Raw genomic sequence first — 25900 nt, 5'->3', positions numbered from 1 at the left:
AAAAATGTAGAGTAACAAGCTCATTCAGAAGTGTATCTTCAGGGGCAATTTCAAAGAATGAATCATATTAATCAGTTTCAACAATTATTTCAAATTCCAATCTCTAACACGGATAATAACAGTTAGATTGTGTTTCTAATAGCTATAGGAATTCCGCGGGAGATTGACGATAGCTGCACTTCCACTACTGCAGTAAATTGCACGCGATGATTTCACATGAGTTTCCATTTCCTTTCCCCTCAGAAACAAACTTCTGGACTGGGCCATTGACCGGTCGACTTTTAGAACAATTGCGATTGTAGTTAGCTAACAAACGTGCTGCTTGTGGCATTGAACAAGTACAAATTACATATGCAAGAGCTCACATATTTTACATTGCTTAGTGTGCCATAAAACCAGAGGGTTGCTAGAGATGTTTTCCAAATAATACGGGGAATTTAAATAAGAACAGATATAGGAGCATAATGTTTTCAAATATTAAGTGAAAATAAAAAAGATCCAAAAAGAAAACAATTTCAATTGTTCACTTAAATACAGCTTTAAAGCATTTTTAATTGTGGTTTTAGAGAATTTTTGAAATAGCTTACGTTTCAACCCAATAAACAAGAATTATTTTTGAGAAGCCAATGTGACAAGCCAAAGAGAAATCGTTTTTAAAAGCGTCATTAAAAGTATATTTCGCATTCCATCTAATTAACGAGCCAGCACTAAACCTAATAAAACTAAACACATTCCTAGTTTTCAGATTCGGTCAGCGCCTCCGAGGCCTCCACGAGTTTCTGGAGTTGGCGGTACTTCTGGATGGCGTTGCGCACGAATACCGTTGCCCGACGCACTCGCTCCGGGGTCATCTCCTCGGCCAGCATGCGACCCACATCCTGGGCTCCTCCGGTGCGCAGGATATTCACAGCACGGGCGGGAATCTCACAGATCGGGGTGACCTTGCAGAGGGCACTGGTGATTGCTCCGCCAAAGAGGATGATTCCCACGGCGGACAAGAGCACGGCGGCGATGCGGAAGAGCGTGGACATCAGGATGGTGGGCAGCAGGTTGGAGGCGAAGGCCAGCAGGGGATTCGAGGATCCTGACTGTGAAGCCGGAGCAGCGACAGTGGTGCTATCCGACTCCGTCGGCCCGGCATCATTGGTGGGCATCAGGAATCCCTCGTAGCCCGTCTGCACCACAATGGGTCCGGGATAGGGATAGATGCCAGGTGCTGCTCCACCAACAGGGGCCGGATACGGACCAGGAAACGGAGCATAGCCGTACTGGCTCAGATACTGCTGGAAGGCCTCCGGCGTGATGACTCCTCCGGCGTAAATGGACGTGGGACTTATGCTGCTTCCACTGGCTATATTATCGGGCTGTGGATTAAAATGGGAGTATCATTTAGTATGTGATTTAATCCACTTGGCAAAATCTTTTAGTTCGCTAAAATATACCTCGAATATTCAAAAAATTTCGAAAAGTCTTTATCCAAAAGTGTTTTCTTAAACATATGACCATTTTACACAACTTTCTTTCTCTAAGACTTTTTGATATTCTATTCTTCCTTAAATATTTTTTTAATAATCTGTTAAAACATAATAACTGGTTTCTTCTACTGGAAAAAAAAATTTTAATAAAATTTTTTAGGTGGAATTATTTTGCAGGATATCGTTTTGTTGTGATAAAATGATACTATTTTGGTGTAATATCTAAGTGGGATCACTTTGGTATATTTATTTTTTTATTATTTTGTGGAATTATTTTCCAATTATTAGATTTATTTTCTACTCACCACTGCTGGCTCATTTGTCTCTGTACCAAGTGAGCTTGTTTCATTGTTGGCGGAAGGTGTAGAACTTGTGGAAGAACTGGCAGGCTCTCCACTTCCCTCCACCAGATTGTCCGATTCTTCGATAGTATTGGGAGTGGCTACCTGAGGAGAAGCATCCAAGGCTGGCACACACCGCGATCCTTTGATCATCAGAAGCAGGAGCAAAAGCAAATGGGATCTGCACTCTTTGAGGAACATCATCTTCGCTCGGACTTGAAAAAACAACTGATCCTTGCCAAGATCCAATCACTTCTTTTATAGCCTCTCCTGCATCGGCCATTTTCTTCATATTTTGCAATTAATGTCACATTTTCCGGGAATCTTCACCTCGTCGAAGGACCCTTTTTCCCTAATCTCTGCACAAAACCTTTTAAACACCTTACCTGCCACGAAGAAAACAGGTAGAAGATGTCGCCGCCGTGGGACATCGACACCTGGAACATTTTGTATGTCCTGGCTAATTACCACTGTACCGGCCATGTCCTTGAGTGGCTCTAAGAAATGTCAAGCACGCGATGAAGTCGTGACTGCCGAAAAATGTTTGATGTAAACACGTCGCCTTTTCAAGTGATGCCAATCAAGCAACAACCCCCAACCCCTTTTTATCAGGCGCTCTGAATTGGAAAATCTGCTGGCAATCAATAAAAAGGTAAATGAAAGCATAGCTTCGGATATTATGTAGACGTATAATTTTAGAAACGAATGGAGGCATTTTGACCGAGTTTCGGGAGCCAAGCCCCCGCCTCTCCTTTCTGGCGAGCAGGTGAACACTCGGGCAGTTGGCTGTTTGGGTGGTTGGGCGATTGGGCGATTCGTTTGTTGTCCCTGGCAACGTTCGTTATGAAAACTAAACGAAAACAAATGCGCCCAAAGACGAGACAACATGCTCTGAAAATTGGACAAGTCAGACAGCGGATACATCCGTGGACAGCGACGTCGGCAAGTTGGGGACAGCCGAGGCAGATTCCATCGCCGGAGAGGATCCCACGCACCCTCCACCCAGGCATTCAGGCACCCAGGCATTTAGACACCCAGGCATTCAGGCGTCAAGGCACCTCCACCAGCATCAGCATCAGAGTTAGTCCTGTCTGGAGGTCCCTGTTAGTCCTCCGGCGAACGCGAACGCGGAATCGGAATCGGACGCGGCGAGACTCGACGACATACTGGGGAACTGCATTGACATCGACACGGTGGCCGTGGTGCAGCACAAGCTGGTGCACAGAATTGTGTGAGTAGACCAACCAAACCAAGCGGTCCAATGCCTTCTGTGCATATTTCCATGATGAATAAGTTAGCGAGTGCAATTAAGTGCGGGCCAGAGCACAGCGATTACCATTTCTAGATTGGAGTAGCAAAGGGGAGAGTGATTCGAAGTGCTGCATTCCCTGTAGCAGTCGGTTTGAAATGTATTATCAAGTATCCTTTTGTTGTTTTGAAAAATCTATATTTTTGCAAATAGAGTTGGTTCGGAAACATCTAATTTTACAGGCCACCTCCGTGTTTTACATGAATTTAAGTTAAATGTGCTGCACACTTTTAGGCTGCCAGCTTGATAATATTTTTAATCATTTTGTTTTGTGAATTTTAAAATTGTACCTGAGGATTATTCATATTGTTGTTGACTAGTGAATGTATAAATATTAAAATATAATAAGTTTTGGATTAAGTTTACAGTCCATAATCCTTTTTTAAATTTTAAAAGATTTTGTGATTAGGTACATATTTCAAACTGCATTTTGAATATTTAACTTGTTTATTTAAAAACAAATTAACAAAATTCTAAAATTGGAAAGCATTATAAACGGGATTTAAATGAATATCAGACATTCAGTTGTCTAGTTGACTAAAAAGATATTTAATTGAAAACATAAAAATATTTTTTTAATTTTAAATCTAAAGCTGTTTCATATCTAGTATTTATCAAGTATACACTTTAAAAACCTTCATTTCCGTGACTCAACAAACAAGTAATAAAAAATTAAACAAATGCAATGGGTTGGAAAGCAATATTCAACGTTGGTCTGTATTTACTCAAGTTTTGAGAGCCACGCAAGGAACAATTGTCATTAATTAAGTATATGAAAGGAATAAAATCGATGCATTGATTATTTTGTACTGACCACCAAGTTTTTTGGGCTGCGTGTGCCAAAGTGGCCGCCATTGTTGGCCAACTTGGCATTGTAGTTGCGGCCAATGAGCGACACGAAGCGTATTGTAACCGAATTCGTGTACTGCCTGCTCCTCAGAGGTGGCAAGATGTCCCCGCCCGTGCTGTACTACCTGCCGCCCAGTCCGCCCTGCCGCAGCATCCTCCTGCTGGCCAAGATGCTCGACCTCGACTTCGAGCTGAAGATCGTCAACATTTTGGAGGGGGAGCAGCTGAAGCCGGACTTCGTGGCCATGAACCCCCAGCACTGTGTGCCCACCATGAACGATGAGGGTTTGGTTCTGTGGGAGAGGTGAGTTAGGAGGCTAGTTAGCTGTGCTGATTCCTAGCAAATGTTTATTATCATTACAGTCGAGCGATACTTTCTTACTTGGTGGCAGCCTACGGCAAAAGTGACGAACTGTATCCCACGGATATAAGGGTTAGGGCCTTGGTGGACCAGCGCCTTCACTTCGATCTTGGAACCCTCTATATGCGACTCACTGACTACTATGTAAGTTAACTGGTCCCAAAGATGATTCCGACAAATAATAATTCTGTAGTATAATGTAACATTGTACTATTTACTCAATTTAATAGTGTACCAAATTACATAGAATAACAACGAACGTCAAACAATGAAAAGAAAAATTGCAAATTGATTTTAGAAATCATTAAAAACAACGTTACTGAGTTAGTTAGGCATCAGTAATATTATGTTGATGTACTAAAGCAATTTTCTTTAGGTTTTTTCAAAAAGCATCTTTCAAAAAATGTAGAAGTAGTTCAACTTAAAATTTAAAAACACAAAAATAATTTCCTCATTTAATCAAGTTTTGCAATGCTTTATAAATTCTTCTACATCTTAAAACGGATTATATAAAATGCACAATATATAAATATAAATATAATAAATAGTTTTTATTAATTTTGACGCATTTGTTTCTAGTTTCCCACAATGTTTATTGGAGCCCCTTTAGACGAGGGAAAGCGCGCCAAATTAGCGGAAGCTGTGGGCTGGCTAAACTCGATCTTAGAGGGAAGACAATATGCGGCAGCTGATCACTTTACCATCGCTGATCTTACTCTTTTGGTGACCGTTTCCCAGCTGGAGGCCTTCGATTTCGAGCTGCGACCTTACAAACATATAAGGCAATGGCTAGATCGTTGCAAGGAACACATGGCACCTTATGACTACGAGGAGTTGAATACCAACAAGGCCAATATGCTGGCCGATATGTTCAAGGCCAAGATGAACCAGACTGCAGGATCCTAGGATTCATTAAGGCAGCGTTATTACAGTATAGATAAAAACAAATGAAATATCAGTTGTAAGTGTTGTATTTAATAAACGTGTTGTTCTTTGAATCAAGTCTAATTTTTATTTATAATATTTGAAGAAAGAAAAGTAAAAATGTTAAGGAAATTTTTAGGAAAGTATAGCCACAAATCATATTTATTAATATTTGTATATATAGAACACTTAAGTTTGATACCGCTGATATAAAATCTCTGTGTAGGTAATTCTTTTCAAAAAATAATGTCACCTGCCTTTCTCATTCTTTAGATAAAAGTTTAATATTAATAAGTATCCCCTGACCGGGCCAAAACAATATTTCAAATCTAATTTTCATCTGAATTGACAGTTAACTTAATTGAGTTGCCGTGGCTCTTTCAGTCTGCGAAGTGTGACAAACTAGATGAATTGACTGGTTTCAGGGGGCCGAAATGAGCTGTTAACTGGCGCCCGTTGGCTCACAAAAAAGGCGACATGGCACACATTTTAAAAATACCGCCACCCAAAAACGGTGTCCAAAGGACGCTGCTCCAAATGGCCGCAGGCAAATGTACAGCATTAACGTGTGTTTGGCCGTGGCCAAAAGGGCGGGCTGAAGGATGAAGGCGATGGCAAACTAGCGGATGCTGATGGCGGCACCTGCAAAACCTCAACTGAAATTTAATGGCACGACAACACAAAAAAAAGGTAGAGCAGCAGCAGCAGCAGCACAGTTTTATGAGAGAAGCCGGCTATTTTTAAACCGGACATCGGCAGCTTCCAGCTAGACAGCAGGATAATGGGGTCCTGTTTCGCTCCGTCACAGTCTCGCTTTGCCCGCTGACAATGGCGGCCGCTACTTTGGCTCTCGGATTAGCTGTGGCTCTGTTGGCCACCGGAAATGGCCAACAGCAGCAGCAAGTGGCCAACCATAAGCAGTCGCATCTCTGGCTTGGTGGGTTAAGCAAAGTGCAGTGTTAAGTGCTAGTCAGAATAATATATAAAATTGGTTTTATTCTTCATTTAAAAAATGTTAACATTTGTTGTTTAATTGAATTTATTTAATTTATAAGAAGAAATAGATACAAATAATAGAAATTTATAATAATGTTTAAGTGATACCATTAAAATGTGTTCTAATTAAGAACTCACAATGTTTTCGAAATGATAAAAAGAAAAATTAATTTTATCCACCAAATTTTCTTTAATGAAGATATAATCTCTACTCATTTTGTTGTAATGGTATTAATTTCAGCAATTAATATCACTGCACAAAGATTACACAGCATATAAGTTATTATTTTAGAGACCTATGATTCCCCCTCTCCACAGACTGCTCCTGCCTGCATGCCACCGATCGGAATGCCACCCAATGGGGCACGTTGGCCATTAACGCCAGCCAGGCGATGGGAGCCAAGAACAACTGCCTGATGATCTTCGTCGGGGGAATGGACGGCGAGCTGGTGGCCTTTCAGCTCGAGCAGTTGCAGCTGCGCCCCGGGTGAGTGGCCATGCTTCCGGCGAAATTCCGGGATCGGTTCGGTGGGTTTTGGGGGCAGGGAGCCGATTGGATCTCAAATCGGCGGACAGCTGCCGGCGACAGCCATCAAAATCGAATCCGTCGATGGATAAGGCTGCCGTCCGTCGAGGAAACGCTGTGGCCAAATGTGGAATGGGGCAGAAGCCAAATCCCCACCGCAACGGCTATGTAATTAAAATACCTTGCGAAGGCCATGTGGGCGGTCCCATTTTGGTGGCCGCCGGCACGCCTGGTTATTTATATAAATCCCGCAAAATTTGTGTCAATTTATGCAAAACTGTATGCATCCACATTTGCGCCATAAAAATAACGCACACAATATTTCGGAATCGATTTGTCAATAAAATTGGAGAGCACTGGCCAAGCACATTTCAGTGGAGCTTGGACCGAGTGGGCCGCCAAACGTATGAGTAATATTCTTGAGGTGCATCAGTCGCCAGGAAAACGCGTCCGAGTCGACGGGAAGTCGCGCGCGATTCAATTGTCCTAGTCGGTGGTTGAAGGTGTCGCCAAGAAACCGTCGTAAGCCGCCGGTAAATCGCTTCAAAGCTGCTTACAAATCGCGGCTAAGTCGCATACAAATCGCTATTAAGTCGCTAGCGAACAACAGCTCAAACTTAAAGAAATAAGGAAAATAATTAGACTTACTTTGGAAATTTTTAAAAAAGTCGAACTCTCCAACATTGTAATTGTTAAAATCTTTTATTTTTAAAATTAAGCAATCTTTATAACAGATCGTTGAAAGATAGAAAAATATTAAAATTCTTATACAATTTGTTTTTAATTTCCAAATCTGTCGTTATTTTCTGTGTTATTAATCACGAGTGAAATCGGTTAAATAATTTTATTCAAAAGTTCGTGCAACCTCTGAAAAATAAATTGGTGAAACGCTAGTAAAAAAAAATCAATCAAAATGTCTATGGATCCCACTGTTTCCTTGGAGGATCTGGAGCGTGTGAGTGAAAAATGATCAAGTGAAAAACTGTCAATAAATGACGGAGATCCAATTTCCAATCCAGCGCCGACGTAGAGCCAGTTCCGCTCGAAAGCAGTCACATACTCCACAACCTCCTTCGCAACTGCCGGATTCGGAGGCCATGGCCGTGATTAACGAGATATTCAATCCCACGCTGAAAATACCAGAGTCCACTGGCCATTACACGCTGCCGGAGGAAATGACAGCCGATGATAATGTGTCGCCCAAAGATCTGGATATTGCCAAGCTGGCGGAGCTCAAGGAAGTAAGTTTTAAAACTCTGAGGGACTGACGTTGATTCCGTGGCTTGTCCGAAGGTCTTCTCACTTTTCGACACGGATTGCGATGGATTGATCTCGAAGGAGGATCTACGGTTTACATATACTGCCTTGGGAAACGAGCCAAATGAGCAGCTGCTGGAGCAGATGATGCAGGAGGCGCAGGAACCACTCGACTACGATGCTTTTGTCCGACTGATGAGTCGCCGCACTCAGGAACTGGATCCCGAGGATGTTCTCCTCGAGGCATGGAGCAAATGGGATGACCACGGCACGGGAAAAATAGATGAACGCAAGTGGGTTCTATAGAAAAAACCGCGCTCTCTTAACCCAATAAATGATTTTGCCAACACTTCTCAGAATCTACGAAGAGCTGACCAACTATGGCGACAAAATGACCCTCAACGAGGCCAAGGAGGCTCTTAGCCATGCACCAATGGCCAAACCAAAATCGTTGGAGGAGCCTCCCATGATCGATTATCCGGCCTTCTGTCGGATGCTCAGCGGAATGCGTAAACGAAAAGGCGAATAAATTGTGGGGAGATCAATAAATTGCTTGGAAAAATTATTAATTATTTTTTGTATCCAAAAACAACTCAAAAGTCTTGAAAAAAGTTTTAGTTACGTGAACATTGATGAACTATCTGTTCTGCCAAAGCTGATGAACTGAAAACTTATATTTAAAGAAAACGACGACCAAATTTATTATTATTATTTAACTTTAACTATTGAACAGTTTAATATTATATTTTTTGAGTTATTTAAATGATTTTCTTTATTATCAAAAAATCTATCGCATAATGTATAAGTAATCCATTTTAAAAAGATCGCGGAAGTGATAAACTTTAATTTATTTAAATACACTTGTTTGCAATTATCAGTTTGGTTGCTTTTCCTAATATTTTGATTGGTAATGTGTATTATTTTTTGAATACCCATTTCTTGTTGCCAAATTTTGTTTTAACTGGATAAGCTCCTTTACCTTGATTTGTTGCCAATTACTGAATTGGCTATTGGCAGCTGTTTCTATGTGACAATCATTTTAGACTTAACGCCAACTTTTGTTCGACTTTTTATCAAAATAAATCGTGAAGAACCAGCGAAGCATTGGGAATTATTTCTTAATGGCCAATTGCTGGTTGCGAGGGGATATTATATTTATAGGTCGGCAAGCTGACCAACGAGCCAGCCCCAAAAGTATCGGCCAATAAATTTTAGACATCGTTACGCATCTGCTCTGGCCAATGCAAGCGGCCTGCCGTATTTCCACCCACCCCACCCCCTTCTACCGCTTCTACCGCTTCTGCTGCTTCTACCTCTGCCTCATCAAATGCAATTTCGTGACAGCTGTTTGGACAGCGTGGACGTCTTTCCCTATTTGCGGGAGCCCGTCATCGAGAACGCGACTCTGGCGGCGGACACCTTTTGCCAGCACAGCCGGAACCGCAGTGCCACGCCTATTTATAGCGCCGGTCGATTGCTCGGCCTACGCCTCCGGTTTCAGCAGCCGCCCACCGGCGACCCGGCCAAATGGAACTTGACCCTAACCGCCAGCTATCGATTTCTGAAGCGAGGTGAGTCCACTTTAATTACACAAATATATCACGAAATTGACCTTGAGTTGTAGTATTTATTTTAAATTTTTAAAATATTTTTAGGATTCTTTTAAGGGTGATTAATTGAGGTTTTGTTAATGAATCATTTTATTATAATGATCGAGTAATTAATGTCTTAATTTAATTTTGTGCTTTTAATATGAAGAAAACATTTAATCAGTTCAACTGAATTCCATTCCCAAAATCATATGCCAAGATATTTCTTAGAAAATTCAACAAAATATGTCTACGAAAAATAATTAGTCTGGTAATTACCCCCTAGAAAACTTCCGTACGGATGGCCGGTTGGTGCCGCACAGCTTCTGCGACTTCTACTTCTTCGCCAAGTTGGCCGGCGAGGAGGGAAATCTGGGACAGGGCTACTTCCACTCCCCCCAGTTTCCCGCCCACTATCCGGCTCACATAAAGTGCGCCTACAAGTTCATCGGTCGGCCGGACACCCATGTGGAGATCCTGTTCGAGGAGCTGCAACTGCCGCCGGTGGCCAGTGGAGGATGCCAGTTGGATGCAATTACTCTCTTCGATGCCGAGTCCGCTCACATGAGCTCGGTCATCGATGTACTCTGCTCGAGTCGTCCCACCCGAAAACTAGTGAGCACTGGTCCCGATCTTCTCCTGGAGTTTAATGCCAGTTCCAATCGCACGGCCAAAGGATTCCGGGGGAAATTCAAGTTCGTGCAAAATGAGTTGGGTGCTCCAGAGTTGACCCCTCCACCGCCGGCTGTTTTGGAGGCAGCCAGTGTGGCGGTGAAGCAGGAAAAACTACAGCAACAACAGGCCTTCGCCGCCAAGGCCAACAGTCTGCCGACGGATGTGGAGCTGTCGAAGCCAGGACGCTCATTTGGTAAGTTGGCGCCCCATAAATTAGACTTAGATTGAACGATTTAATAAACTCATTTGGTGGGGTCCACACACCGTAAGAAATTAAACCAAAATCTTATTAAAATAATGATGAAACCAAAATCTAAATTTACTTCATATACATATCGCTAAAAAATGTGTTAAGTAATTCAGGTTCGCCAATTGCGTAATTCATTTAGTTTTCAAAATTTATTTGTTAAATTAAAATAAATTTGCTTATGGATTTTAGTTCCTGGTTTTATAAACTCATTAATTTATTTGGCTTGTATTTATGTTGTAGTTTTATATAATAATTTTAGAATTAAATAAATATTTTTTTCGAGTGCGACCCCTCTTCTTTCCCTTCTTTAAGCCCGAGCCCCAATTGAATTAAGTTAATCGATGGAAAATGGCGGCAAAACTAGTCTCCTCACGCCCGTTTTTCCGTCGACGTTCGACAGCTTCCGTCTGTCTTGGTCCGGATTCCGAGGCGGAAACGGATGTGGCCAATCCAGAGGGCCTGAGTGGTTGGCTATGTAAATGGCTTTGGGCTTTCGGAGTGGCTCAGTCGAGTGCCAACTGTTGTGCTGTTCAAATGGCGGACTCCGCGTCGCATCTCATTAAAATTGGTGTCTTGTGTCTCTTCTTCCAGCAGTCGACGGCATCCTGTTCCCCTTTGCCCACCAGTAAGTCAAGCACTTCACACTTTTGCCAAAACATTTATTAAACAACAAGCAATCAATAAAGATAGTTTTTGAGTGTTAGCCTGTGTTCGTTGATTTAAAAAAATAGGCTGATAAGCGTTTAAGAATGGACCACAAAAGGGCGGCAGCACCACTGCAAAGGGTAAATTGCAAGAGCCGATGAAGAACCTGAAACCTGTGAAAGAAGAATTTAAAGTTTTAAAAAAGGAAAAGTTATTGCAAATTATAATCTGATTCGGATACAAATCAAAAAAGTTCTTCAATAAACAGTAACAAAATTAACTTGGTTACTGCGATTAAACGTTCAGGATATAATCCACAGACTTTATACCAACTTTTGTATACATCAGTGGTTAAATTCTCTAAACAAAACTTAAACTGAAGACCCATATAATATGGGTATAATTACCTAGATAGCTTATAAAACCAGAGATAAGTTTGCGATACTTGCAAACTTGTTTTTGGGAACCATTAATTTAGAACTCACTTTCTGTAGATCTTTCTACCCTTCTCCAAGTTTTCCGGACCAGGCTCCTCCTTGGCGAGGTAAATCCGAACTCCGCTCAGGGCTTGCAGGAAGTAATCGTCCCAATCAATACTGCTCATATTGAAGTCGTAGATCTTTTGATCCTCGGCAGACATACGCATCCACAGCTGGTGGGTGTTGTAGCTATCGAATTGCCAGGTTCTTACCACAAACGGCGCCAGCATGTCGATATTCTTGTGGATCTTGTCGTACAGCTTGATCATCCGCGGCTTTTGACCCCGCAGACGTAGGACCAAATCGATGGCATACCCTGGCAGCAGGTGGTAGATGCAGGTCAGGATCTGGAGCAGCCAAGGAATGGTGGTGCAGATGAGGAACGGCATCCACATCATCTGGCTAAACGGATAGTTGTAACTTAAACGGACTGCCCGATCCTTAAATTCTCCCCAGGTGATCAGGTTTCCCTCGGCGGGTATGAAGTTGTAGATTGGCGGTTCCGTCGGCAACTGAATGCTTCTTTCTCGAGCCGTATTCCAAGCACAGGTCAGCACCATATTGACGCAGTAATCCACCGGAACAATGCCTCCGTGGGCCTTCAAATTTAGCCTGGTGACTCGCACAATGCCAAATGCTGATCCATAGAGCACTGCAAAGGGTCCGTACAAGTTGTCGATCCAACCAGACATGGGCTCCTTATAGCTGGCTATTACTGGGGGAAAGTATAGGTAACAAGAGCTCATTAATCTTCAACAAAATTCACCTACTAACGCCAGGACGAAAGATACAGATCGGCAGATCCCCCGACTCCTGCTGGACCAACTGCTCCGCCAGAGCTTTCGTATAGGTATAGGTATTCGGATACTTTCCCAGCAAGGCGGGGGTCATGTTGTCCAACAGCTCGGGACTGAGGCTATCATGCAGCTGCAGAACCTTGTCCACCGGACAAGTAAGGTGCTCCGGGTAGAAGCGTTCAGTGATGTGATCCACTACGCAATTGGAGTACGCGGTGGACACGTGAACAAAGGCCTCCAGGTGGGGCATCTCTTTGGCCAGTCGAACCATGAGTCGCGTGGCCCGCGTGTTGATCGCCAGGGCAACGTGCAAGGGCTCCACAAACCTGACGGTGGCTGCACTGTGGAACACTATCTGTACTTCATCCACGAGCAGCTGGCGGTCAGAGTGGCTCAATCCAAGATCCGGCTCCTGGCAATCGCCGGCAAGTGGCACCACTCGCTTCAAAACATCGGGATCAGCCTGTACTAGGTTAACAAAAACCTGCATGGAAAAATTTAAATTAAATCAATTAGTTATTATTTAGAATATAATATTCATTCAAGAAACTTTTTAAATCCAGATATGGCAAGCAAACCAGGCTATAAATAATAAAAATTAAATCTATTGAAGGCGTACTGAATTTCCAGCTAGTTATTTATGGTAATTTTTTATAAGTCCTAAAAAATTTAAAATTTCTTTAAATTTAAATATCCTTAGAGGATTAAAACTTATGTTTTCAAATTGTTGTTGAAGGACTTACGTAGTCATTTTTCCAGGCGGCACATCGCTCCTGCATTTCCTGTCCGCATTTTGAGCGGAGCAGCACATAGATGCGCTTCACTTCCGTGGTGCGGAGCAGCTTCTCAATGGTCACTGAAAAGGCAGTAGACTCTTTTTGATCTTGAAAATTAACTGATAAGGATCCGTGCTAATCGGTTTTCTTTTCTTTTTTTTTGCATCACATTTATAAAAGCTTCACAATCAATTTAAATCCTTTTTTGAAAAACACTTTAACAAATCTTCTCGGAATACCTTTGCCCAGGAATCCACTGCCGCCTGTTAAGAAGACGACCTTGTCTTTATAAAACGTTTGCATTTCCGTTGCCATTTTCGATAATCCTTATCGCGCACATATAAGAAAAATCCGTAAAATCCGTAAAATTCGAAAGTCGTAATCCCTTGTAGAACGGCGCAGACGCGACTGATGCTTAACTGAGTGGAGTTGAGTGCTTTCGGCCGTTATTTATACCCAGTCGGTGACCGCGGAAAATCAATTGTCTTACCAAACACACAAATGCACAAACCCACAGAAAGTCGGGATCGTAAATATCGGGTCGTTAACATTTACTTACCCGCCAAGCCGGAGAAGATTCGTCGAGAAACGGAATATAACGTATACGCCTATTAAACCATGAGCATGTCTGACCTGCTAAGTAATGAACTAGCTTTGGCTTACTTACAATGAAAGTAGAACCCAAGTTTTTGGCTCAGAGGATCGGCACATGCGTCAATTTGCGTGGCGGCCTGTGATCCCTCCATTTGGCTAATTGCAAAGCGCTGTCGTTTTGGCCCCTTTGCTTTAGGGCCCTTGATAAAGTGCAACTTAGGGAAAGAGAGTGAAACCCGGTAGTTGGATAGTATGGGCTTCGGTAATTAAATTCGAGAGTCCGCACCCATGTGGTAAGTGTTTGGACAGCGAACGTTTTTAGAAAATAAGTGGCTCTGTGACTGACTAATTCAAATGGAAAATCGAAATGCAGACGTGATAATTCTATTCGCTATTGTGTAATTATATAGTGGCAGCACGCTTCGATTACAATTAAATCGCCGACTTCTATACGTATGAATTGCGATGTTAAACACATGGAACGAAAGGCATACGCAAATTATATAATCAGATGACTTTGACCTAGGCTTTTAAAGACACATTTTAAAAGTTGTTGTGATTTAGTTAGTTACAAAGTTAGAAGATCCGTTCCTAATCCCCTGGTTCCTTCGATTCAAAAAACTAGTATACATTTTGTTTTGTCAGCTTACACTGTAATCGTATATATATTTCAGTTTTGTAGTGAAAAAAAACACGTTGAATTCGCCTTTCACCGTTTAGCGCGCAATTTCAACATAAATATTTATATTTAGGCCCTTAATTAAATCCTAAGTTGAATAAGAACCAAACAAAGGCCCCAAATACAAGAAGTAGTACAAGTTTCATAACTCTATCCAATACGTAATACCTGTAAAAGCAAATGTGCCTTACTATAGCCACTTGAATGTAATCGATTGCTACTTACTTAAATAAAATCTTGCGACCGTTGGCAATGGATTCTGGTGTCCTGAGATCCTTGAACAGATAGAGTCGAATTCCTTCCATGACATACTTGAAATACTCCATCCAGTCGATGACCGACATGTCAAAGTTGAAGATTCTCTTGTCCTCCGCCGACATAGACTGCCACATCTGATCGGTATTTTTCGTGTCCATGATATACGACTTATTAGAGAAGGGATACAATAGTTTTATGCCTTCGTGGATCTTATGATAGCTCTTTATCATAACGGATTTCTGTCCTTTGAGGCGTAAGGTGACATCAATCAGGAATCCGGGCAACATGTGGTACAGATAGACGCCGACATCAAACAGCCAGGAGCAAGTGATGTTATGACTAAACGGGTACCAAACCATCTTGGTATTCGGTGCATCCAGACCGTATTTGTAGCAGTTATTAATTAACTCCCCGTAAGTGATGGGATTCGACTGGGTGGGTGAGTAGGTGTAAATGGGTGGATCGATCTTCCTATCCTTTTTGGCGACCTTGGCTATTTGGACAGCTGATGCAATGGCCACGTTGGCACAGTAATCAACTGGTATTATATGGACATTTACTTTGAGGTTGACCAACATTAGGTGGATAACCCCGTAGGCAATGCCATAAATGCTGGCTACCAGTCCTTGCAACCCGTCAATCCATCCCGGTACTGGTTCCTTGAAGGATGATAAAACTGCAAGTAAAAAGCTATGATTAGAAGAGAACATTTTTTGTAGATTTCGTTTGCTACTGTTGAGACACACATTAAAATATGTGATAAACACTAAAGATGTTTCCATTTTGAACTTCCTGATAAATATTTTTTCTATTAAACCATTTAATCAAGTCGGTTTCCTTCGTACTTTTTAACCCACTCTAAAAAATATATAAAAAATACTTACTAATAGCTGGTCGGAAAACGCCGATTGGCAGGTCTCCGGCCTCTTTCTGAATAATCTGCTCTCCGAGAGCCTTGGTGTAGGTGTAGGTGTTTGGGTATTTTCCGAGTAGGGCCGGTGCCATCCGGTCCACCAGCTCGCCGCTGAGGGAATGGCTCAGGTCGAGAACCTTGTCAACGGGACAGGTCAGGTGCTCCGGATAGAAGCGCTCCTGGGTGTTATTGATTACGCAATTGGAATAGGCGGTGGACACGTGGACGAATGCCTCCAGGCGGAGCATCTCCTTGGCCAGTTGCACCATCAGACGCACTGAACGCGTGTTAATGTTCAGCGCCTGCTGCAGTGGTTCCATGAACCTCACTGAAGCTGCTCCATGCATCACCACCTGCACCTCGGCGATCAGTGTCCTTCGATCCTCATCGCTGATGGCCAAGTCGGAAGAAGCGCAGTCACCCGATATTGGAGTCACTAGCTCGAGAGCACGCGGCTTGTTCTTCAGCAGAATTTCAAAGATCTGCAGAGAGAAAATTAATTGGCAATACCTTATCCCGAATGCAAAGTATCAAAACAATTAACGCTGGGCTTTTAAAAAATATTTAACACTCAAAAAAATATTCACAGAGAGAAGAAGATAATAAGGACTTCACTGGCACACACCTCATTCTTTTTCCAGATTTCAAATCGTCCTTCCACTCCTTCGCCTCGCTTGGCTCTCACCAGGAAATAAATACGTTTCACTTCTGTCGATCGCAACAGCTTTTCAATAATCACTGAAAGTTTTTTTGCCAAAACACTGTTATTATCCTTTGGTCAAAATTGTTCATTTTTATAGATAGCACACCTTTGCCCAGCATTCCCGTGCCTCCGGTTACGAAAACCGTTTTATCCTTATAAAAACTTAAAATTTCACTCGCCATTTTGTTACAAAAATGCTATACACTCGTTGGATTCACTTCATCAAATGAGTTGCTTTAATTCACTTATACGCATTTTATACCATTTTATACTAACCCACGTATTATGTAAGGGTGCAACGATATGCAAGACGAACAGTAATTAGGAATATGTTTTAAGTTGGTAAGCAATTTAAATTGGTAAATACAGTGGGACCTTAACTGCAATCAACTAATATATACGTTTATTATAGTGATCATCATAAACATTTAATTTTTTAAACATCTCAGTTAATTGCCAACAAGAAAAGGGTTTTAAAGTTTTTTATGCATGTGCCGAAACAAAAAAATAAATGAATACGGAACTATTTTTCATTACCAACAAGTTTTACTGTAAAATGTTAATACGAATTTCCAATGTGTGACAACATTTCAAATTTATGGGTAATTACCCTGATACGAGTAACATGCCTTCGCGTTGTACAAAACTATTCCTCTGCTTGAAATGAAGTAATAGTGTAAGAGCTTATATTTACAATGTGCCTTCATAATTCTTATGATGTTTTTTTATATGTCCATATACACATTTATTACATTTATAAGATACTTGGATTATTTTAAATCTGATTACTTTCAAGCAAAATTTATTAGTTAAATGTGTGCTGACTGCCACAAAAACAAAACGTGAAGAAATTTTAACAAATTTCTCTTGATTATTTAGCTATGAGCTCTATAACTTTTATTTTATAGAAACACTTAAGTAATAATGTCAAAATGTTAACAACACAGCAAAATAGTTAAATAAATGTGCAAATCTTGTAAATTTGTTAGTTGCGCTGAACAAGTTTAATCCAAAATCCAGTTTTGGGGGCCAACTGAAATCCGGAACTAGCCAACACAAGTGGAATGCAGGACTTCTTGGCAGGGGTAATTAGGTAATCCTTCACAAGATAATATATAACAGCCTTTGCCTCAAGAAGAGCAAATCTGGAACCTAAAAAAGGGAATTTTACTATTATCCAAGATTCACAGAAGTCTAAGCCGATCCACTTACCAATGCAGTTTCGTTGACCCAGACCAAAGGGATAGTAAATAAATTGATTAATCGAATCCTTGTTTTCCTCGCTGAAACGTTCTGGATCGAACTTATCGGGGTTCTCAAAGTACTTTGGATCTCGGTGGAAGCCACAGGTGGGCAGCCATATGATATCGCCCTTCTTAATTTCCACTTTCTGGCCATCCGCCTCATAGGTAATATCCTTGTTGCACTCTCGATCGGTGGCAATCGCCGGTGGCCACTTTCGCAGCACCTCCGAAACGACCTGATCCAGATACTTCATGCCCATAATGGCCTCGTAGGTCAGCTCCTTGCCGTCTAGATCCCTGTCCACTTGCTGTACCTCCTCGTACAGTTTTTCCTGTACGTCCTGGTTCTCCATTAACTCGTGTGCGGTGAAGCACATCAACACGGCTGAAGTCTCAAAGCCGGCAAAGAAGAACACAAAACACTGGGCCACAATGTCGCGATCGCTCCACTCGCGAACAGCTGTCGTCTTGGTCTTCTCTGTCGGGAGCACACCTTGGGCCTCCATCAGCATGTTGATCATGTCGGGACGGATAATATTATGCTCCTGTCGGTACTTCATGGCATCGAGCACCAGACGCACGAAATATTGAGTGCTCTTTTTATCAAAGAGCTCCAACTTCAGGATCTGAAAAAGTAATTAATAAATGTTTTTAGTTCAGATTTTAATAATCGCTTGGAAAGTTCTTCAAACCTTGCTAAGTTTTTTCCATGTGAAGAACAACATGAACTTAATGTTCTGCCAGAAAGAAAATGTAGTCAGTTTTTTGCCCATCATGTAAAAAGTGTTATCGCGGTCTTGAAACGAGTTGACTTGCAGTCCAAAGGCTGTCGAGGCGATCACATCGTTTGTGAAACGTGTGGAGTAGTCCTTCATGTCCAATTCAGTTCCCTCTTCCGATGTCTGTTCGCTTTTCAGACAGCCCACGGCCTCCTTGGCCACTTGGTTCATCAGCTGGAACATCTGACGCATTTTGGAGCCGGTGAAAGCCGGGCTTAAAGTGCTCCGCATATCCTTCCATCGCGCATCTCGCATGGAGAACAAAGAGCTGCCGAATAGGTTGCTCATGTCATGCGGATCATCATCGCCGCCGGTACCGAAAGTGTTGCGATGATTGATGAAGTGGTCAAAGTCCTTTATCGTAATCTGCTTTATAATATCTGGGTCGCGAATCATAAAAAGTGGTTGCCGCTGCTCGAAGATACCAAAAAATCTAAACAAAACAAAAAACAAGTCTTAATGTTAATGTCCGATAAGCACTTTGGTGAGTCATGGGTAAAAAACCAGAAAGGCTTCCTGGTGCTTTGAAAAAGATTTGAATAATTTTATTTATGAGTTTATGGATGGGTATTAATATGATGGGATAAAATTGATTGGTTGCAATTTAATGGTAGAGGGGAAAAAATTTAATTATTTTAAACCCCTGTAGAGCTTTCTTATTGCATTACAGTACAAATGTTGAAATTCAAGTTAAATTGAGATAATGGCGTTATCATCAAGTACTTAGCTGGATTTTTATCAATTATTTTTACTATCTAAATATGGGCAATCTGAGTGCCCTTCGAAACAAACAACATTTAAAGCTGTCGTATAATCGATAAGATTAAAAAACTTGACTGATAAACACAATAAAGCATTTTGCGACCGTAACATAATCGTAACCCATTGCATTTTATACATTCAACTTCGCACTTTTATCACAATTCAGTAATTACACAAATGCAGCCGCACCCACCATATATGTATTTAGATAGATTATAGATAAATGACCTTGACAGCCTATATACGATACTGAACCCCAATAGATACAGAAATGTTCTAAACGAGTTTTAAGTGCGAACGAGCTTAATCAACTTATCAAATTCGGTTCAATGAATTCAACTCACTTTGAACTTCCTCCTTTTTTGTAGAGATTGCAGACTACGTCGAACATGGCTTTCTTCCGCAAAAACATGTCGGCCATGTTGCCGAAATACAAAGTTGGCTTCTCGTAGGGGATTCCCCGATCCTTGAAGAAATCATTGTTGGCTGTTGCCCAGCGATAGAACAACGCAAAGGCGATCGCTAAGAGCGCCAGGGACTCCCACAACATTTTGGTTAGGCGTTTCGTTCGGCGATCCAAGCGTCGAGATGACAACTAAATACGCCACAAACAACCGGGAGCGTTTTGTTTTCGCTTGCCAGAGCTTTCAATTAAAGCTCTTCGCTCTGCCGCTAGATGCAGTCCGCATTTGATAAAATACTTGTTGTTTATAATGTGCATATGTGTATATTCGGTTTAATCAAGCATGTATTTATGGGTAATAACGATTTAGACGGGCACTTCGCTTTTCATCATCACGGCATATATTGGGTAAGGCTGTCGACTTTGGTTCTCCAGAGAGGTTTGGAGCCAGCTGACAGTCAAGTGCCGGCAACTGCGACGATAGAGCGTTCTAAAACGAACAAAAGCTTATTAATTAAATTATATTTATAGATCCATCAAAGAGATTGCCTCACCTAATCTGCTCTAGGTCCAATTTTTCGTTTGTGTTGTAAAATACCAGATTAGCTTTTCGTGTATCTGTGGTACAAGATCCTCCGTGCTGCGAAAACTGTTCCATCAGGTTGCTTGAATCATTTCCCATTGCAAAGTGGGCCACCAACCCAGTAAATAATTTGCTTTTCGGACTTTTTGGCTCCGGTGTTTTGACTTCCGCCTTTGGTTCTTTTTTAACTTCGGATTTGAGCTCCTTGCTGGGCTTGAAAAAGTCCTTCATCCCCTTTTGTGTTGGCGATAAGCTGCGGCTCACTTTTGATTCCTTGCGTTTGCTAGGCGGTGGAGCTGCTTCCTCATCATCCGAACCTGTTTTTGACCTTTTCTGTTTCTTAGCGTTGTTACAGTTACCGTTGTTCAGTTTTTTCCCTTTTTGGGGCGTCTTTTCGAGATCAAGCGCATCTTGTTCCTCTGATCCACAATTGGCCAATAGCAGATCTACGTTCACATTCTTCTTTGAGGCTTCAAACAGATCTTCCAAGTGTGCGAGATCATTAGCCTCTTTTGCCGATTTATCTATGCGTTGACGAGTAATCCTGGGAAACCGAATCGAGATGCCAGATGCCGTATGTGCCTCGGACTTGGTAAACTCTGCTCCCGTAATCTCCCATACCGGCATTTTCAGGGGATCCTTGGCCAAAACATCTGGCACCAAGGATTTACTGCACAGCAGCCAATCGGGAGTTGCGTTGGCATCAGCCCGTTCCGTAAGCTTGATCAGTGAGTCGTGTACTTCCGCGTTTGTGGCATCGTCCAATCCAGAGTGCACCTTGGTCACGGTCTTCCACAAACGACCCATTGCATCATAACAACCCATGAGAAAGATGCTTAGCACGCCACCTTTTTTCCAGATCCATACCATGCGCCCAGGACTACCAAGTCCGCTGTATCTGCCATCTTGCCGTCGAAAAGGTAATCCTTCTTGACTTTCAACCAGTTTCGCTTTCCCGGCTGATACGTGCTGCTTGGACTCTTTAGCACAACTCCCTCCAGATTGGCGTGCAATACTTTAGCCGTCATCATGGCCAGCTCTTTCTTGGTTTTCAGAAACTCCGACTCGGAGAGCTGTACGTGCGATTTGATAGGCTTGATATTCTGCTCAAGGATTTCACGTCGCTCGCGAAAAGGCCTAGAAGATAAAGATGTCGTTATATCGCATATATTTTGCTTTTATAATTAAAATAATTTCCTCAAAATATAGCAAGTACCAATCCCAGTTTAACAACCTTGCCACTTACAGTTGAGTTAAATCCTCGCCATCGTACAGTATGCAATCGAAAACGAATAGGCACACTGCAGCATTGGCAAATGTCTGCTTTTTATGGGCACCTAGTGATCCAAACGGCAGCAATGCTCCGGTGTCAGTATCGACCAGTATAATTTCCGAGTCCAGGATCATTTCCCCGGCTCCTGGAAAGGCTTTAGGTATGTGCTCCTTTAAGGCCCTTATCTTGTGATCCACCACCGGCTTCAGATTGCGGCTGAAAAACTTAAAGTCGTCGCCCTGCTTGTGGATTTGAACTCGCTCTCCGTCGTATTTAATTTCACTGTACAATCCCGCGGGACTCTTCTTGAAGGCTTCCTCAACGGACTTGCAGGCACTGGCTAACATGGGCGATATAGGAGTCATAACCTGAATTCCGCTTGGGTTCGATTTCTTTGCCTTCTTAAGCGTGCTGATAGCGGCATCCTTTTTGTTCACCTTGCCGGAAAACTGTTGCACAATGGCCACCAAATCACGGGAAGACTGATACGCTGGATAAGCTTCAGGACCAAAAGCATCCAGAATGTGTCTAGCTCGTGCATTTATACGCAGATCATGCTTTACTAGACGGATGAAAGTACGCAGATCCAGGTCGGTGGACTTCTTGCACAGCTCCTGCAGTAATTCTGTCTGCTCGTCTTCTTTAGTGCGCTCCACCAGCTTCAGAAGCAGCTCCTCTACCTCCTGCAGATACAGTTTGCTTTGCGATTGCGGCTTCAGTTTCTTGGACGAGGCAAAGTACTTGCGCAAAGTCTCCGATACATCTCCGTCTATAAAAAGGGGACAATAATTAGGTTTCTCCAGGTGAGATCAAATGAATATCACTTGCCCTGCTCCAAGTCCAGATGCATTTGCTGCTGGTTTGCATTAAAAATACGCGAGAAAAGCTTGATGAGCGCCTTGTTCTGCAAATTGTAGACCCGCTGGTTAGCAGCAGGAATAAGGAACTGCACCCAGAGCAGGGTGTCTCCCTCGAAGCCCTTGCCACTGGTTCCTTTCGCGAAAAATCGCTGCAGTTTCTCCGCCATCTTCAGATAGCTCGATTCGCCGGCTATTTCATCACAAATTCGAGTGAAGGTATCCAACTTGTTGTCGTCGTTATGCATCTTTTTGCTGGACATCTTTGTGCTGATAATTCTTTTAACAGTTCTGATTTGCCACGTTAGCTTCGAAAATAACATATGCGCACGAAGTACAAATTAAAAATGAATCATTTATTTATTTCACAGAACAATGCAAGCAGATTTTCGATTCACGAGTAAACAAGTCCGGCACTTTCGATTCTAATCAGCTGTTGAATGCTAAACACGCACTCGGCGGCGTGTTAATTGGCGGCTCGAGAGTTCTGCAATGCCGTTACGAATTTGAAGCCCAGCCGCCAGAACGAGTGCAGATTAGATTCCACGACTTTAACGTACCCACGGAACATGAGAATTCCACGGGTTGTCAGCCGGGCGATGCCCTCCATGTGGTCACCGAGGTGCGCGGACGATACGAGACGCAGGAACTCCTCTGCGGCGCCTTTTTGCCAAAGCCCCTGATGTCTAGTGGATCAAATTTGCACCTACAGTTCGTCGGAAAATATCCACCCGCCATGACCAATAAGGTTCAGTACTACGGATTTCGCGCAGAGTATCGCTTTCTAACCAGTTAGTATTTTTACTAAACACTTACCGTTTTAACGCTTTTCCACAGGAATACATTTTAACCTTATGGATTATTGTTATTTATTATTTGTTAACTAAATTTGAATAATCTTTTCATTTTAAGATTATGGCATCATGTCCGGCGTGCAAAAAGATGATTGTTCTTTCGTCTACAATAGCAGCGAGCGAATAAGTGGCCTCTTTCACTCCCCAAATTTTCCTGGCTATTATCTGGAAAACGTGGTGTGCAATTATTATTTCTACGGAGCCAGTGATGAAAAAGTAGTGCTGCATTTCACCTACTTTGATGTCGAAGGCATTGGAACGTAAGATCACCATCATAATTTTAGTTTAAATATACCTTATTTTTCAAATATATTTACTATCCAGTTGTGACCACCAGACTGCCAGTGACTATATAGAGTTTTCGAATTTTATGAGCACGGATCGGAAGTACAGCAGATATTGCGGAAGGCTACCAGATTTTGAAATGCGTTCGGACGGGCGCTTCTTTCGCGTTACCTTGCATTCAAATGATCGATTCGTGGCCATAGGGTTTCGCGCCCTATACACATTTGAAACCATTCCACTAAATAATTCTATACCGGATCTGCGAGATAATGCCTCCATGCAGAGCTTCGTCTCTTCAGCTTCATCCTTCTCGGTTATTGACTTATCAAAGTTGATATTTTGTTTATCTTATATTTATATAAAATTCCAATAAAGATATTACAGTTTAAAAGAGAAGAATATTTCTTATTTTTAACCAAGCTCAAACTCTATTTTATTTATAAATATCTACTAAATAACTTTTCGAATACTTTAGGGTTTTACCATAATTAGAAAAAATCTGTTTAAAATTTGAAACTTAAGCCAGAAATATCGTTTGAGACAAAATAAGTCGATAGAATAGTAATCGTAACTCGGCTTATACAAAATAGTTTATTAGTTTAAGAACAAACCAATGAAAAAAATGAAGAAGTTAAATGTTATACAGAGCTAGAGCTGTAAAGAATTTAACTGTTAATTTTTTTTTTTAATAATAAAGCTAAATAATTAAAATCACAATATAAGGAACCGTGTGAGCGAAACACTTGTTGCTATCTTTTATCGATCATTACCTGTACGATTTCATTTTGTGAAGTCACTGCGCGACTATCTACAATAAATACAGCTGTTATTCGGAGAGATTATTAATAACATTCTGCCAGTCGCTCGGAGCAGCCGAATCACCACAGAGCCTAGAATTGATAACACAATTCTAGCCAAATCATTTAAAGCGCATAACAGTGACCTCTGGAATGGCGGCGAAAAAACTGGATGCCATCATCTTCGGTGCTTCCGGATTCACCGGAAAGTACACCGTTTTCGAGGCGGTCAGCGTGCTCAAGGGCCTCACATGGGGCATCGCCGGTCGCAACCAAGAGAAGCTGGAGTCGGTGCTAAAGGAAATGGGAGCAAAGTCCAAAACGGATCTCTCCCAAACGCCCATCGTAATTGCGGACGTGAACAACGAGGCGTCGCTTCTGGAGATGGCTAAACGCTGCCGGATTGTGGTAAATACGGCTGGACCGTACCGATTCTTCGGTGAGAAGGTGGTCAAGGCCTGCATTGAGGCGGGCACCCACCACGTGGACGTCAGCGGAGAACCGCAGTACATGGAGACGATGCAGTTGCGCTACAACGACCTTGCCAAGGAACGTGGGGTGTACGTGATTAGCGCCTGCGGATTCGATTCCATTCCCGCCGACATGGGCGTCACCTTCGTGGAGAAGAACTTTGACGGAGTGGTCAACTCGGTTGAGAACTTTGTTCACATGGGCGTCAAGGGGGGAACCAAGGGAACCGGAAGTGCTGCCCTAAACACCGGAACCTGGGAGAGTGCCATTCACGCCATCGCCAACCGGAGTGAGTCGTTAGCCATCCGCCGTAAGCTCTTTCCCGAGCGCCTTCCCAAGTTCCAGCCGAGTCTGAAAAACCGATCTCCGCTGTCGCGCGCTCCCGAGGTGGGCAACAAAGTGATCCTGCCTTTCCCCGAAACTGATCGCTCGGTGGTGATGCGCTCACAGCGATTCCTCTACGAGCAGGAGAAGAAGCGTCCCGTCCAGATGCAGGCCTACATGACATATCCCTCATGGTTCGCGGCCAGTGTTGTTGTGCTCTTCGCCTCTGTGATTGGAATCATGGCAAAGTTCTCCTTCGGCCGGCAGTTGCTGCTCAAGTACCCAAGCGTCTTTTCCGGTGGAATGGCTTCCCGTGATGGACCCAGCGAGGCCAGAATGGAGCGTTCTTTCTTCAAAATGACAATGAAGGCCACAGGATGGGACAAATCAGACAAGCTGGCCGAGAGTACGGATCAGTACAGCTCTCCGCCTACAAAAACATTGACCGTGACGGTTACGGGTCCCAATCCCGGCTACGGATCGACCTGTGTGGCCCTGCTCTTCACGGCCAAGACCATCCTTAGCGAAAGCAACAAGATGCCCGGAACAGGTGGAGTCCTGCCGCCTGGAGCCGCCTTCCGGGAAACCAGTCTCATCAGCGAGCTGGAAAAGCACGAGCACGGCATTAAATTTGAGATTGTCGCCAACAAGTAGAGCATTCATTAATACGGAATGTAATATTTATTGGACTTGTAATTAAGGAAAAATTAATTATTCAAAATATACATACTTAAGTATTGATGATTTATTTTCCTTTAAATTAAAGTGTATCATTTTCCAAAATGCCTTCTTGTTATTTATGTGTAAGCCGTTAATTATTATTATTCGCCTTATTAAAGAACTTCAAATAGTAAATTAAAAGATAACCAGTT

At 42.5% G+C, this 25900-nt stretch overlaps 9 protein-coding genes across 12 annotated transcripts; 4 read left to right on the top strand and 5 right to left on the bottom strand.

Annotated features, from left to right (window-relative positions):
- Positions 1-647: 647 nt before the first annotated feature.
- Positions 648-2053, bottom strand: LOC108088071. Its single transcript, XM_017185720.2, has 2 exons — positions 1781-2053; positions 648-1364 (listed from the first exon to the last, which is right to left on the bottom strand). The coding sequence occupies exons 1-2, from the start codon at positions 2018-2020 to the stop codon at positions 735-737; spliced, it is 870 nt and encodes a 289-aa protein (XP_017041209.1). The 5' UTR covers positions 2021-2053; the 3' UTR covers positions 648-734.
- Positions 2054-2126: 73 nt separating this feature from the next.
- Positions 2127-5291, top strand: LOC108088072 (glutathione S-transferase D7). Of its 2 annotated transcripts, XM_017185722.1 has the most exons (5): positions 2127-2468; positions 2516-3047; positions 4066-4278; positions 4338-4479; positions 4915-5290. In XM_017185722.1, exons 3-5 carry the CDS (start codon positions 4076-4078, stop codon positions 5239-5241), a joined length of 672 nt encoding a protein of 223 aa, XP_017041211.1. In that variant the 5' UTR covers positions 2127-2468; positions 2516-3047; positions 4066-4075; the 3' UTR covers positions 5242-5290. The 2 variants fall into 2 exon arrangements, with proteins under 2 accessions (XP_017041211.1, XP_017041210.1); XM_017185721.2 differs by lacking the exons at positions 2127-2468; positions 2516-3047 and having other exon boundaries at positions 3745-4278; positions 4915-5291.
- Positions 5292-6054: 763 nt separating this feature from the next.
- LOC108087888 (suppressor of lurcher protein 1) lies at positions 6055-23832 on the top strand. The gene is made up of 7 exons (XM_017185466.2): positions 6055-6196; positions 6574-6742; positions 9383-9609; positions 9914-10495; positions 22669-23088; positions 23210-23411; positions 23476-23832. The coding sequence occupies exons 1-7, from the start codon at positions 6088-6090 to the stop codon at positions 23807-23809; spliced, it is 2043 nt and encodes a 680-aa protein (XP_017040955.1). The 5' UTR covers positions 6055-6087; the 3' UTR covers positions 23810-23832.
- LOC108087977 (calmodulin) lies at positions 7133-9139 on the top strand. 2 transcript variants are annotated; one of them, XM_017185579.2, is made up of 5 exons: positions 7134-7314; positions 7637-7736; positions 7801-8022; positions 8075-8331; positions 8396-9139. In XM_017185579.2, exons 2-5 carry the CDS (start codon positions 7695-7697, stop codon positions 8565-8567), a joined length of 693 nt encoding a protein of 230 aa, XP_017041068.1. In that variant the 5' UTR covers positions 7134-7314; positions 7637-7694; the 3' UTR covers positions 8568-9139. The 2 variants fall into 2 exon arrangements, with proteins under 2 accessions (XP_017041067.1, XP_017041068.1); XM_017185578.2 differs by having other exon boundaries at positions 7133-7736.
- On the bottom strand, positions 11195-13670 carry LOC108087975 (fatty acyl-CoA reductase wat). 2 transcript variants are annotated; one of them, XM_017185575.2, is made up of 5 exons: positions 13489-13670; positions 13217-13347; positions 12447-12957; positions 11683-12391; positions 11195-11370 (listed from the first exon to the last, which is right to left on the bottom strand). In XM_017185575.2, exons 1-5 carry the CDS (start codon positions 13562-13564, stop codon positions 11253-11255), a joined length of 1545 nt encoding a protein of 514 aa, XP_017041064.1. In that variant the 5' UTR covers positions 13565-13670; the 3' UTR covers positions 11195-11252. The 2 variants fall into 2 exon arrangements, with proteins under 2 accessions (XP_017041064.1, XP_017041065.1); XM_017185576.2 differs by having other exon boundaries at positions 13217-13329.
- On the bottom strand, positions 14475-16636 carry LOC108087976 (fatty acyl-CoA reductase wat). The gene is made up of 5 exons (XM_017185577.1): positions 16503-16636; positions 16319-16431; positions 15665-16175; positions 14748-15456; positions 14475-14690 (listed from the first exon to the last, which is right to left on the bottom strand). The coding sequence occupies exons 1-5, from the start codon at positions 16576-16578 to the stop codon at positions 14600-14602; spliced, it is 1500 nt and encodes a 499-aa protein (XP_017041066.1). The 5' UTR covers positions 16579-16636; the 3' UTR covers positions 14475-14599.
- Positions 16921-19787, bottom strand: LOC108087974 (probable cytochrome P450 9f2). Its single transcript, XM_017185574.2, has 4 exons — positions 19526-19787; positions 18333-18852; positions 17609-18266; positions 16921-17548 (listed from the first exon to the last, which is right to left on the bottom strand). Exons 1-4 carry the CDS (start codon positions 19729-19731, stop codon positions 17382-17384), a joined length of 1551 nt encoding a protein of 516 aa, XP_017041063.1. The 5' UTR covers positions 19732-19787; the 3' UTR covers positions 16921-17381.
- LOC108087973 (DNA ligase 3) lies at positions 19801-22713 on the bottom strand. The gene is given in 5 exon segments (XM_017185572.2): positions 19801-20074; positions 20139-21021; positions 21024-21304; positions 21414-22209; positions 22269-22713. Coding segments are annotated over 5 exon segments (2436 nt in total). The 5' UTR covers positions 22621-22713; the 3' UTR covers positions 19801-19950.
- Positions 23833-24213: 381 nt separating the features above from the next.
- On the top strand, positions 24214-25811 carry LOC108088002 (saccharopine dehydrogenase-like oxidoreductase). The gene has a single exon (XM_017185613.2). It carries the CDS (start codon positions 24387-24389, stop codon positions 25680-25682), a length of 1296 nt encoding a protein of 431 aa, XP_017041102.1. The 5' UTR covers positions 24214-24386; the 3' UTR covers positions 25683-25811.
- The last annotated feature ends 89 nt before the right edge of the window (positions 25812-25900 follow it).

The sequence above is a fragment of the Drosophila ficusphila genome, unplaced genomic scaffold (genome assembly GCF_018152265.1).
Source record: "Drosophila ficusphila isolate 14025-0441.05 unplaced genomic scaffold, ASM1815226v1 contig_791, whole genome shotgun sequence".
In the NCBI taxonomy this organism is placed as follows: Eukaryota; Metazoa; Arthropoda; class Insecta; order Diptera; family Drosophilidae; genus Drosophila; species Drosophila ficusphila.
The sequence above is the reverse complement of the archived record's forward strand: the minus strand, read 5'-3'. Positions and strand labels throughout refer to the sequence as shown.